Source organism: Gambusia affinis, linkage group LG07, assembly GCF_019740435.1.
Source record: "Gambusia affinis linkage group LG07, SWU_Gaff_1.0, whole genome shotgun sequence".
NCBI lineage: Eukaryota > Metazoa > Chordata > Actinopteri > Cyprinodontiformes > Poeciliidae > Gambusia > Gambusia affinis.
Window position 1 is genome coordinate 7,474,320 of NC_057874.1, and position 14,647 is coordinate 7,488,966.

The following is a 14,647-nucleotide window of genomic DNA, read 5'->3' on the forward strand; positions in this document are numbered from 1 at the left end:
AACCTTAAGGAAGGAAAACTGACAGGCAGTTGTACGGACAGAAAAATGGATAAGTGGACGGACAGACAGACTATTAAATGACAGACAGATTGATAGATAACTGGACAGACTGTTGGATGGAGCAGATGGACTGGTAGTTGGACGGCTGGATGGATGACAGTTCAAACAAGAAACGGAGAGAGAGGGATAAAACGACGAACAGTTGGATGATTGATGATATACAGTATGGTACTTTGCAATGTATGTGAAATATTTTAATTACATTTCATACTTTTCTACACTGCGCAGGAACCCAAAGTCATCTCCTTTACTCCATGGAAGAGGAGAAGATACAACTGACTGAATTTAGGAAACAGTGGATGTGGAGAAGATAAGCTGTTTTCACAAAGAGTGGAATGAAAAGAGAAAGGCGGGATTGTGTGGATAAGACACACATTTCAGTTCATTTCTTGAACCAATTCTAGAGAAAGTTATCACCATATATATGTGTTCCAAACTTAGGCAGCGAGATTTTTAACGGCAGTAAATTTGTCGACCGAATTTCTCATAGAGTGCGCACAACAATGTGGGTTGAAGTCAGATTGCCAGGAAGTGCTAGTACAGTTTGAACTGAACATCATTCAACCTCCTCTGTCATCGCTAATGGTGTTTTCCAAGGAGGGCCAAGTGTTTACTCTGGGAATAGTAGAGCTTGCAATCATAACCACTTAGAAAAATTGAATGTCTGGCACCGAACGCAGAAAAAAAAAAAAAAAAAAAAAAAAGAGGACAGCAATTTGAATGCAATCTCTTATATTCCACAAAAGATGAATAATCCTTTGAAGCCTATATACTTGTTTTGCTTGATGTAGGATCGGCTGCTTTGATAAATGAACAGCTGCCTGAATGTCCTCTGTCCAGCAGACCAACGAGATGAAGGACCTCCATACTTCCCAGCTGGTCACAAATATACACAAACGTAACTCCTAAGAGAGGCGGCCCTATTGGCGCTACTTCAGACGAAGCCAGAAACTAAAGTTCAGCTACCGCTATTCAACGCTAACTGCTACTGTCAGCACTTTTCACCAGAGACTCTCTCATTTTCTGAAGGGGGGGAGATGAAAGTGGCATTACAAGACACTTGAAATGTTGGCGAGCACAAGGAGGCTCCACTGGGCACAGTGTGAATGAGATGGGAGGGGATGTACAGCGATGATTGCTCTGGCTATGTTCTGTGCTTTATCCATGTTTGACAGTAACACTTGTTTGTTGCTATCTGAAATAGAAGTGGGCCACAAGCGAGAATAGCGTGCACAAACCTGCCATGACTGAATGAATCTTTAATTGCACTAGATTAGCTCCAACATGTGTGACTGTTGACCTGGGTCAGCAAACAAAAATAATAAAAAAAAAAAAAAAAACAGCAGAGTATATGAAAACAAAAAAATCTCCAAAACCCACAGTCTGATCTAACAATGGCATTACAAATGAGGAGAAAAATCACTTGTGCGTTGCTTATTCACAGATCTCTTTGAAACGGGTTGGCCTTAATAAAACATGCTATTGAAAATTATGCTGATGAAAGCTCCATCTCTGGGCAAGTGCTGAGAAGTGTCTAAAAAACTGGGCCATGAATAAAGCTAAAGAGCCAGACTCATCTCAATCATTAAATCTGATTTTCAGGAGTTCCATGGGAATTATTAAGACTGCATCACAAACACACAAAGACTTTTAACAATGCTTTAAAAAAAATAAAATAATGCAACGTTATCTAATCTTATTCATGAATATAAATAGACACATTATGTTATTGCGCAGAATTCATTACATGAAAAGAAAGAAGAGTATAAAGAGGCATGAAATTAAGTGCACAATGAAGGAGTGATGACAAAAAAAACAGAAGAAAACAAGGTAGGACAGGAGGACATAAGACAAGAAGGAGGGCAGGAAGGAGGGCAGGAAGAAAGGAGGAACGATGCAGTGAAAGAACGAGTTACGGGTTACAAAGGAGAGAATGAATGTACACTGAAGGATTACGACATTTTTCTTTTTCCTTTTGGGGTATTTTTAATCAATTTGCATTTACTACAGAGCAACAAATTCATATTGTTATGTATGCTTCATCGTCATTTGACCTCGAGGTTAATTTTCCTACAGAGACAATAGCGTAACGCTGTAGCTATGGTAACACGGGGTCTCTTACAGTTTCATATTAGCTGGTTATCTGTAGTGCTATCTGCTCGGGTAGCTAGCCTGTGGTCCGCTGCTCGAAACAAATGCTACTCTAAACTACTTTTAATGATTTTAATTAGCTTAATGAGAGTGACGGATCACTCTAAATGTGCAGCAGTGATCAAAGGCTAGTAGAAACTCGCGGCCAGAGAAAACTTTAAATCCTCCACGAATGCAAACTGACTTGTTTTTCTTTTTATATTGAGACTCGCTTTACAAATTGCAGTCGCATCGCAAAAAAAATTAACCAACAGATCAATGCACAGCGTAGGGAAAAGCCAACCGAAATGTTCTCCCCTTTCTGACATTTGGCTCAATCTGTAGCATTTGAGAGCGTGAGCAGATCCATGAGTAAATGTCTTTTCCCCTTCACAGTAACAGAACATCCTGAATTTGCAATACTACCTCCACAGTCACACATCTGCCTCAAAGAGTCTGCTCGTGTCAAGGTAGCTTGCAATTATTCAGCACGCCGACATATCAAATTAACTATCCTTCTAATAAGCACACATGAGATTAGACAGTCATGCATAAAAACTGTTTACACTGAATATTCATGGCAGAGCAAAATAAATGAAAATGTTTCCTCCTTGTGATAATCTGGCAGAGAGACTTCGGGGGAAGAAGATCGGGAGCAGAGGCCAACAGAGGTAGATGAGGAATTTGAAAGTGATGTCAATGTAAACGAGCCAAAAAGCACAGCGGCAACATTAATATAAAACAGCTTTGGCACAGTTCGTCGAAAAAAGGACAAGAAGATTAGCAACAGCAACGAACGCGATTCTCTCCTCCCTTATTTCATTAGATAGGAGGCGAACATTTGCGCAGGTGGATGTTGCCCACATTCATCATACAGCTAAGATAAGCCGGCAAAAAAGCCACAAATCCCTCCATCACCATTTTGTCAATGAATGATTTCAGAGGAGGCAGCAAATACGGGAGACGTAAAGAGGTCTGTAGCAAGAAGACGGAGGGAAAATGAGGTTTTGATTCAGAATTCAGGCTGGGAATCCATCAAGATTTGCTCAACAGATGCATCTGTCAAGCAGGTGGCGACGCACTAAGTGGCTGCAGCAGGCATGCGAGCGCAGGCACATGTTCAAGAACCTGCATCGAATGTAAGCAGAAGATTGTTTTTCATCTGTAAAAGAGTCTAAAATACTTGTATATTTGAATAAGGTGTTTTACCAACAAGGAGTAAAAACTATGGGAATCAAACCTTCAACATAAAGACTGTGTTTTTTAAAAGTGTACATCATACAGACGTCTTGTATCTAAGGACGTACAGGACGTCTTTAGATACACCTTGATGCTGCTGGGTTATGGAGCGCCCTCGGCCAATTCTGGCACAGAAGCAACGTTGTTGAAAACCAGTTTTGGACGGTTAAGATTGCAGCTTCACAAAGGTGCTTCAAAGGTGTCGATATCCGATGTGGTCTTTTCTCCAACGTTAAACATTTTCAAAATGCTGAAAGGTAAAGGCCTAGGCACAGAGATACAGGCCTTGAACTGGGCTCCTTTGAGGAATGTTAAAGTATTGTTCATAGAAATAAAATTACCGTAATAACCCGATATTGGTTGGAAAGTGCAACGTCTCTCCTTTCAGAAACTGTTTTCAGATACCATATTTATTTATTTTTTTTCTCTCTCTCTCTTTCTCTCATATATTATTGTGACATTTACCAAACAGAAATAATTTTGTTAATTCCAACTGAACTAAAACTAAGATTTAAGTCAGATTTCACTTCGGAGAGTGAGAAAAACACATATGCATTCAATGTATGTAAACTTCTGGTTTCAACTACATGTAAAACCTTAGAGCTGAGAGAAAGCTCCTACTTTTAAAAATGGTTTCCCCTGTTTTTATTTAAAAGAACGTTTGCTCAGTTCTTCTTACGGCCATTGTAAAAAAAAAAAAACAAACAAAAAAACAACTTTAATAGAGAGAAAAATATGTTTACATCCACAACAGAGCCCTCTAGACAGCATAACAGATACCGGTCATAACACAGCATGGTAAAAATCACTGTTATTCAAAGCCTCATATGAAATACAAGCAACTAATGTTAAATTCAAGCATAAGTATATATTTTAAAGGATAGTGAAAATCATTAATAAAGTAAGCATATTGCATATTACATACATGAAGCTACAATAATAAAAATGTCCAACCTAATATTTGGAGGTTGCAGGCTACTAAACCACGGTCAGTGATGGAAAGTTTTCCACTAAAAAGCACATTGCTCAGAACAGCGCAGTGTGATTTGGATAAGCAAAAGGGCTAAATCTTAAATCCAAGGGCCGATGTAAATGCAGGAGTCACAAGGTCATATTCTGAATCTAGCTACCGCCAAACAGCATCAGCCATTTGTGTCAATCAAACTTGGAAAAAAAAATACTAGAAAAAAATATTTCTGTAACCATAGCGATCCACTGCGGCTTGCTGAGAGCTGAGGGTGGGGAAAAAAGCTCAAAGAAAGTTAACTTCCTTCAATATAATATTACCTTTGACCAAAAGGCCCCTCACACGTTTAGGGTGAACAGTCTTCATTTGTATTCAGGCTCCGAAAGAGACGCTCGAAAACAAGAAGAAGTCTCCCGCTCTCTCTTTCTGTCTCAGACGTTGCTTTCAGACAGCCAAAGAGACATCCGAGGATTATGGGCTGTGCTGCATGCGGCCCAGCCAAAAATACAACAAATACGCCTCCAAACTGTTCAGCGACTAAAACCCTGCATCCAACAAGAACAGGGAAATATTTGGCTTTCAGAACTGCAGTCTGCGCTCTCCTCGGTCTGAAAACGGAGCGTTGTGAGAAGAAAATGGGATGCTGGTGCCGCTGATGCAATGCAGCAGAACTTTAATTCTTCTCTTGTTTGTTGCTGGCAGCTAAATGTTGTAGTAACTAAAATATTGTGAGTTCTACAAGCCAAATGGTGATTTGAGGAAGTCTTCAGGTATGGAAAAAGAGCAAATGTATTTTCACAAAACAGAACGTGATCTTTGAATGATAGTCATTATAGGATCGGCTGAATTTTAACCCATTCTGCTGATAGAAACTGATTTGATCAAACTGAATAGTGTGAAACTGAATCCATTTAAATGACCCTGATGATTTGGTTATTTCTGTACAGCTATGAGTTACACGTTTGTCTTGTGAAGTGCCTGGAAATGACAGCTAGAATGAATTGCTTCTGTAATTACAAACTGACTGATTGAATTTCCCACTAAATTGGAAACTAAGCTGGTTGAAAGGCAGATTTGTAATTGGCTTAAAAAAAACAACAAAAAAAACAAAAAACGAGCAAACACCTAATGACCCGGTGTGGTTTTACTAACCCAAAGAACCAAGTCCTTTTGTCACATCATCCGTCTTTACTCTAGCGCCGCGGTGTCTGAACTTTTTGCTCTGAGGGCCAAAAATAGTGAAATTGAAAGAACTCGCGCGTTACAAAAACTCCGGCGTCCAGGCCAGCGTGGACTAAAAGCTGTTGGATGTTTGTAGTTCTACTTTCTACATAGCTAAAAGCAGTGCAAAAACCAGGCAGATGAATAAGAAATCTATGTTTTACCAAGAACGTCTTTGTCGTGTTTTAAGATTTTATTTTGTCTGTTGAGTTTTAAACTTGTCTGGTGGTGGAAACAGACAGAATCACTCAGAAGGCCACATTTTGGACACCACTGCTCTGGCTCATGGTTGATCCTCCTTCTGTTGCCTTTGGAGCTTCTGCAGAGGATCGCAGGAACATTTTTATTCAAACAACAGTTGGTGATTTCAAAAGCTCTTTACAGTGCAGAGCAGCATGTGATTTATGAGCTTCACCTCCCCCACCTGTTTCTGTGTTCTGCTGGTGAGCTGACGGAGGGAAGGCTGAAAGAAAGACAAACGACGCCATCTTGAAAATATTTCCTGCATGCAGAAAATACAGAAATCCAGGTGTAGAAACTAGCAGGGACACCAACTATTTTTCTTTTGAAGGTACCAAGCTTTGAAGCTGCATATGTGTTAAAGAGCTGACCACCAGACCCCACACTGCTTAACCAGCTAGTGTTATTTTGTTAGGGATAGTGACAGAAAAGTCTATCGCCTAACAACGTGATAGGGGAGTGTTATGTAAAATCAACTTTTTGAGCTTTCTATCATGTTACAATGTTTTTCCCTCTTCAAAAATATACCTGGAGTGTTGCTTTGATTCTGTCATGGATGTTTGAATTAATATCTGTGTTGTCTTAGCAGGGCTGTCAAACTCCAGTCCTCAAGGGGTCGCTGTCCTGCAGTTTTTAGATGAGCCACAGGTCCAAAACACTGGAATGAAAAGGTTTAATTACCTCCTCCTTGTGTAGATCAGTTCTCCAGAGCCTTAATGACCTAATTATTCTGTTCAGATGTTGCAGCAGAGGCACATCTAAACGTTGCAGGACTGCAGCCCTCCAGGACTGGAGTTTGTTACCTGTGTCTTAAATGATCCAGGTTAAAGCTACATGAAACTTTAAAATGTGATCAGAAATGTCGCCGTTTGTTTCTGATGAATCCGGATCTCTGCTCTATTCTTGCAAAACGTTGATACTCCCGTTGAACCGATCGATGTGAAAAGAAGAAAGAAACGGAAGTGGAAGAACGAGGCTCTTCTCTGCTCAGAAACTACTTCAGCCTCTGACATCCAAGGCTGGACACACTTGTTTCACTAACATCTGGGTCCTGAAGCCCAAGCAGGAGGCGCTTCATTCATCCCTACGTTCAGCATAACTTTCGCTCTTAAAAAACAAAAAAAACTTGACAAATGTCTGTCCATCACATTAGGTTGACATCAAAACGATGCGAACTGAAACAATGTTTTCTTTGCGAGACGTTTTCTAGCCTGAGCAGCACTCAATCAGGGTAGGTAAGTGTGCTGATAACACAGAAAAGTAACAGAAAAAGACATATTTCAAATATCTTTCCTCTGAGGAAAAGTTTGGGTCATATCATCTTGTTGTAGACAGACCACTTCGGCTACACACACACACACGCAAGATTAAAAGCTTGAAGTGCGAGACGGGTGGATGTGGGTCATCGATTTTGGACGGACAGCGCTGGTTAGTTTGCCACTCTTGCAGCGTCCTGGCGGAGAGCGCATTACAAAAGCTTCAGACTTTCTGATAACTCCCCGAAGGATTCACCCAGTGTGGCGCCGCCGAAATCAAAACCCTTCTTTCCATGAGCCATTAGCTGGGCACGCATCACCCATCTGCCACACTGAAAACCTCCCTCCTAGACATGCCATTCAAGTTAAAAGGGAAATCAATGATCCATGTCGGACTCTGTTTTTTCAAAGTTTTGATAGAAAACTCAGGGCTCTTTCAAGTTTTTTTTTTTTTCAGAAACGGTAACAGAAAGCATCGATCTTTGACTTCTTGAAGACCAGAGAAATGTTTCTATGCGATACAATTTAACCGCTTTATGGTTAAGTGAGAGTTTAAAAGAAATAAAAAACAATATAGTTTGGTGAGCCTAAAGGAAGAGATGAGTCCCATTCATCTCTGCGCCTTCACGCTTGGCTAGCTCACTTTGGTGTGTGCACAAGAAGCCAGAAGCTCACAGCAGGACGCCGGCACCCACCATAAATCTGCTTTGAGTTGCTCCGAGTCGGCTCAGATACCCCCAAACAGATGCATCTCATGCATGGAGAAAAGCCTCATGTCCTCCACAGGGTGAAGTCAGTAAACAGAGCTTCAACCAGGGCTGGCTGCATGCCCTGTCTTCCCCCCCGGGAGTCCGGGTCTGCCATTCTCGCTTCGTTTATTGGCCCAACTGATCCTAACTGAAAAGGTTATCAATCTCTCGCTTTCTCTCCCCCCGCCTAGCGCGCCCCTTCTGATGCATCTTTGCGCGACCCAACACGGCCCAAGAGGAACCGTTCACAGACGCAGTGCGAGCGTGAGGAAGTGAAGCATCTGTGGATGCTCATTTGCACGCTTTATTAGCAAGCCAGCTGTAGTCACGGGTTGCAGAAGCGCGAGAAAGTTGCAGAGGCAATGCCAGGCGAACCAAGGCGCATTATTGGACAAGGGAACTGACACTGAAAACATTTACTCTCATGCATTTTTTTCCCCCCACAGCTTGGCAGGAAATTTTCAACAATTTCTTATTTTAAGCAGCTCCGACTCCAGCGTGCCAATTAAGACCTGATGCCGAGCTCTTCATCAAGTCTCATGTTTTGTTTTTTTCTGGAGATCAACATACCTTACAAGCAAAGGTTGGAGCTCAATGCAGCTGAGCTCAGACTGCAGTAACAATAAAGTTCAACAATACAAAAAAATAATAATCCCAGACAATTCAGACTTAATTCAAGCTACAATTCCTTACAAAGTTTTCAAACTTTTTTTTACAAATAAATTGTTAAGAAGTCACATCATTAATAAATAGAGTCCACCTCTAATCTCAGTATTAACACAGAAAAGTATGTGTTTTGGTTATTGGTGTGAAATTGTGGAATGAATTGAATGATGATTTCAAATTCTGTCCTTTCTTGGTGAGATTTAAAAGAGCCTTAAAATGTAAAATGATAAAATCTTACTTTGTTATGTAGTGTGTGTGTATATATATATATATATATATATATATATATATATATATATGTATATATATATATGTATATATATATATATATATACTTAAAGTGAAGATATATTGGTAGGCTGCTAGGTATATAAATAGGGTAGCATAAGCTTTGGCTTCAGCCTATTTCTTTTTTGGTAAATTATAGGTTTGTTTATTGTTATTTTTTGTTTCCTGTGTTTAATGTTGACAATTTACCAAAATAAAGTGAGTTGACTGATTGATTGAGTATACATCCAGTTGATCTATGAAAGCCTGAAGTGTTTCTTAGAACATTAGTGGAGAAACAGGATCATGGAAACCAAAGGAACAGATTGGGGATAAAGACGTGATGAAGCTTAAAGCAGATTTAGGTTGCAGAACAATATCCTGACATTTAACAAATCAATCATTGTCGGGCAATCATGCAAACATAGAAGGCTGGCCGAGGATAGCATCCTTCAGCAAAGCACCCAATAGACCTCAAATGTCTGTGGAGGAGCTGCAGGCACTCGTCGATCAGACAACCATTGTTTGTGTGTCCCATAAATTTGGACTGCATGGAGCAGTGGAAAGACGAAAGCCAAGGGGAAATAATGCAGGTGTTTTCACAGATACAATTACAATGAGGAGCAAAGTTGCAACATTTGTTACATTTCCAGCTGGTGTAGTTCACTTTCACACTGCACTTTGTCAAACGACCCAAACTCTTTAAAAAATCTGTTCCTTTCCTCGCCTGTGGAGGCGCTGTATCAAGAACCACTGAAGGAAACAACATTAAAGCCTTTGGAAAAGACACTAAGTGCAACTTTAGCAGTTGCAAGATTTCTCATTTGTCTTTGGCAACAGACCATGGGCCATTTCTCCCGCTCATGAATTTGTTTGTTTTATTTACCCAGAATGCCTTGCAATGTAGTCTACCTCCTACTTTTGGAGTGGTGCCGGTCCGTTTGCATATATGCATTTGAACCACACCAGAGTTCACTGCAACTGAACCAAGACCTAGGTTTGTAGACGAACCAGAGTTTTCTGTTTTGGTCTGGATCAGAGTGTCAGTATGCATTCACACCTCCCCAAATGAACCGGACTTTGTAGGCAAATGAACTGAAGTTCAATTAAAGCGGACTAAACTGGACTGGTTTATACACACTTGCAGTTTGGCATGAGACATGTTGGGAACACAACAAATCAATGGGGAAAAAAAGTGCCAGATGAGACTAAGGTAGATTTTTTTTGGGTCTATATCCACAATTCTTTGTGCGGTAGAATGTGAACACTGCACATAAATTTGAACACAACTTCTCCATCCTGAAAAATTACCATGTCAAAATGGACCAGTCAAAGGCCAGATGTAGATCCAACAGAGAATCTGTGGGAACATCTGAAAATCGCTGTTCAAAGACGATCTCCATCTGCCCATGTCTCGCCTGGCTTGTATTAAGCTGTCTGCTCTCTAGTAACTCATCTGTCTTGAGCTCTCTCTCTCTCTCTGTTTCATCCCTTGCAGCAATATAAGCTGTCAGGAAAATATATATATAATCCTTATGGTATTCAGTTTATCTTTTTCTGCATCACAACCAGAACCACTGAAGTCAGAACCCCAGACTCCTGACTTCCTGTGTAGAAATCATAGTAGCACATCGCTGCCTGAAGACCAATCTGGATACGGTTCTAAAAACGCGGTTTCTGTATTTATAAACTAACGCTGAATAAAATCTAAAGGCAGGAACACAAGTTGTTTGTGTCAGAAGCAAAGAAGGAAAGGGAAAGTAAAGAGACGGAGAAGAACGCAGTGTGTGGGTGCATACAAATGGATGCTAAACCCTCCTTGTTTGTGCAAGTGCAACGCATTGTCGCAGACTTGTAGAACTCCTTCCGCACACAGCTCTGTGCGAGTGAATGAAGGCAACAAATGGCAAATAATAACAGCAAGAAGACAAATAGTAATCATAAAATACGCATGCAAAGCGTGAGAAACTCAATGCGAGAGGTTGTGCAACAAATTAGGGCGGATGAAGCGCTGCGATGAAAAGCAGAGCGGGCACAGTGGCTAAGGTCAAAACACCCTGGCCCATGCATAGAAATAAACAGCACAAAAGATGTGATTAGACCTGATAAAACTTCAGACCTTATTAAACGCAGCCGTCTGCACGTCGGGTAGCAAAAGGAGCAACGCTGAACGATAAACAGCACTACTGTATTCTGCAGCGCAGTTTCCTCTTTGATATTAATAAGCCAAGATTGGTATTAAATAAATAAAGAGCGGGTTTATCTCTCAGTAAATAAGGGAGGCTACAATTAGGAAAAAAAAAATATATATATATATATATAGGTCACAAGGGAATAAACAGCCAAGTATTGTGAAAAAAACAAAGATGGAGATTTTTTTTCAGATGATTTTTGTCAAGACCTTATCTCACCACTATGAACCATTTTCAATATTTTGTACATTTTATTGACTAAAGAGTACAATGTTGATCAAAGTTAAACCTGTGGTTTTGAAGAAATCCATTAATCTATTGGTTCTGAAGAAAAATTACCAAATGATAGGGAAGCAGAAGTTTCCAAATGGAGCACAACAACTTTCTGTTAAAAACAACCAATGAGAAGGACTTCAGTCATAATAACGCATAAATGTTCTTTTTTTTCTTCTAAGGACGGACAGGGAGCAATTTGAAGTATTTTCATGCTTTTATCTGGAAAAATGAGGTGGTAACACTAGAAAGATTGAGCTAACTCTAAATAGAAGGTGCTGTTGGGACTAAATAGTTCTGTGTTTTCCTCTTTTAGCTACTTGGATGCTCGTTTAAACACAGCTAAGGCTACTCTTTAGGGCATAGCTTAGATAGAGGCCGACAAAAGGAATTAGAAACTGTTGTTAGGGGCCATTTTGTTGTGCTGTCCCTTAAGGAAAACATAAGGAAGAACCAGCGCTGCATTTCGGTCTTAATAAATGGAACTGATTAATTCAACTCACTGACTCTTTCTGAACCTCATACTTTACGAACCAAATTGGAGAAAGGATTTTATTCTCCAACTCTGTTCAGAGACATGGCCAAGTTAAGGAAGGCTAAAACCTGACACCAACCACTGAAGAAGACAAATAAGTTGAAATGTCAAAACTGGGCCAGGAAATATCTGAAGACGAACTGTTTTAAAGGTTTTATGAACCGATGAGATAAGAGTGACTTACATGAAAGTCTGCGTCTTTCTAGATGAGCTTAATTTTTAATTAAGATAATCCTCCGCCACAAGCATCAAAGTACTTCACTTCACGGCTAGCTAGTGAAGGTCTTAAACATTAAATAATAATGACACGTCACGCTTTCTTACCTGACCTAAACCCTGTTGAGAACTTGTGAGAGATTTTTTTTTACAGAGAAGGAAAACATTTCTGCTCTCTTAACAGTGTGTGGTTGTCGCACAAGCTGTCAACACATCCAGGAACTAACAGACTCCATGAATGGAGGGACTTTGCTTAGTACAGTGGTGCCCAAAGTGGGTCCTGCAGGGCCGGCATCCTGTGTGTTTTAGTTCTCTTCCTGGTTTAATGCACCTGGATCCAACGATGACTCATTAGAAGGTCTAAGAAGAACATCGACATGTTGAAAAGGTTGTTGGTGCCACCAGGGAGAGAACTAAAAGAAGCAGGATGAAGGCCCCCGACGTTGGGCACCACTGGTTTAGCAAATAAGGATTGCTGTTATTGGTCACTGAATTTGTTAGAAATGATTAATTGTACATCTTGAGTCATTACAACCACTTGAACCAACAAAAGAAATTTACATTTTTCATTTAATTTTGCACATACTAATTGCTTCAGCATAACTGTGTACACCCAGATATCCTTTAATAAAGTCCCATGTACTTTCTTAAATATTCACTTCTGAGGTTTTTTGATTTTTTTTTTTTTATTGCTTCAGAGGGCTCCAGCTGTTCAATGCAATAAGAATCTTTAAAAGTAAAACTTGCCTCATAAATGGACGCGCACTGTACTGTTTTGGCATAATCTACTCACTGAGTCTTTTAGCCGCCTCTTGCGCCTCAGACGCTGTGTCGGCCACATAGAAGCGTTGGACCGCCACGCCGCTGTCCTGCATCAGCTTCTTGCTCTGGTACTCCTGTAGGTTCAGCCATCTCCTGGGGGTCAGCCAGCTGCACTGGAAGGACGAACAAGACGGCGGGAGAGTAAGTTCGCTTCGTGGGAAAATGGCTAACATGGCACACAGATATTTTCCAGAACTTAAAAGCGCAACTAGCGATAAGATTCCCAACTGCTGGGTTGTTTCTCGTTATGCAAACCGCATTCTGCACCTGCATTACAGCTAAGGAGCCGTTTGCTGCACCAGCAGACATTGGCCCCGTCAGCTCCAGCTGTTGCTGCTATTAAGAAGAAATTGGCTTTGTAATAGGAAGGAGAAACATGGGCTGCTTTAGAGAGAAAATCCCCACTGCACCAGCTCACAGTGCCAAGCGCACAGGTGGAAGTGCAAGTCGGCAAGCAGCCACATGTGCATGCACGCAAATGCTACCAGGGAGGGGAAAAAAAACAACAACTTTAGGGATCATTAGGAAGGGAGAGGTTCGTTAAATTAAAAGCAAAACAAGGATTTCGATGTAAATAAGGCTTTTGTGTGTAAAGGATGCTTCAGGTGTTTGTGTTTTCTTACCAATCAAATATATCCAATATAATGATCTGTGTTGTGTCAGATTTGCTTATTTTTAACTTTGTTATCCTTTAAATAATAATAGAAGATTCTGATGTGTTGCTCCACAAGGTTTTAGAGTCAATACAATAAATGAGAAAATAAAGACTGTCCTGACACATCACAGCCACAGTGGCGGCAGCATCATGAATGGACTTATGAGATGTTCTAAAAACCAGTCAACTTTGGTCCAAATCAGGAGAAACAGAAGGTAAAGGCAGATTTAGTTTTTTCTGTTGTGGCGATGACACCAGTAATACTGTACCATACTTGGTACAGTATTACTGGTGTCATCGCAATACCAACACATGTCTTATTTGATATCATTATCAAATAAGACAATGATAAGATTTAGTGTAAACTCAAAAACCCACAACCAATGTCTAACACAGTGGTGGCAGCATCATGGTATGGGGCTACTTTTGATCAGTACTATGATCAGGTCCAGCTACCAAGTAATTGTAGCCCCCAAGATAGAGAAAACTGAAAATGGAAAATGAATGGTGGTAATCTCATGGCATAGGGTTGATTTTTTTTACCCAGTGACAACTGGAGTCACTGGCAGCACAAAAGCATAATTCAAAGCAGAAGAGAGAATATTAATATTGAATTTCAGAGCCAGCCAAGCGTATGTTACAGTATTACTGTTTCAATTCAATTCAAAAATATTTGTTATGTTGTTATGTCATACAACTTTAATCAAAGACAGGGAGGATCTCCTGTAGTGGTCTGAATCACAGTGGTTCTGAAGAAGCCTCTGATCGAAGACACTCTACAGTTACTCTGCTCTACAGTTTTTAAATGGCATTGAACATGAAGAGGATGCTCAGGGTTGTCCATAACTTGTTTTACATTGTCAAAATACATAGAGAACATAGAGAACCTTTAAGAGCACAGCTAAATAAGGCAGAATATTTCATATAATATGTTCATAAAATTCAGCACACACATAACCAAATAAAATCAAGTTTCTGCCTGTAACACAATGACTTGAATATATTTTGTCTGTCAAAAAAGAAAACATTTGCCAGAAGTTTTTTGTTTTGTTTTTTTAAGTAAAGCTGTGTTATCATTAATCCATGTTAAACTATTCACACAAAGCTAGACTAGGTTAAAATGTTTTGAGTAAATTTTAAATGTACTCAAAATTACATT

At 40.1% G+C, this 14,647-nt stretch overlaps 1 protein-coding gene across 1 annotated transcript in view; it reads right to left on the bottom strand.

The window, feature by feature from the left end:
• Positions 1-14,647, bottom strand: part of suclg2 (succinate-CoA ligase GDP-forming subunit beta) — a 111,357-nt gene that overhangs the window by 74,525 nt on the left and 22,185 nt on the right. The window contains exon 2 of the mRNA XM_044122735.1: positions 12,805-12,946. Coding sequence (XP_043978670.1) covers positions 12,805-12,946 — 142 coding nt within the window. The remainder of the gene's footprint in view (positions 1-12,804; positions 12,947-14,647) is intronic.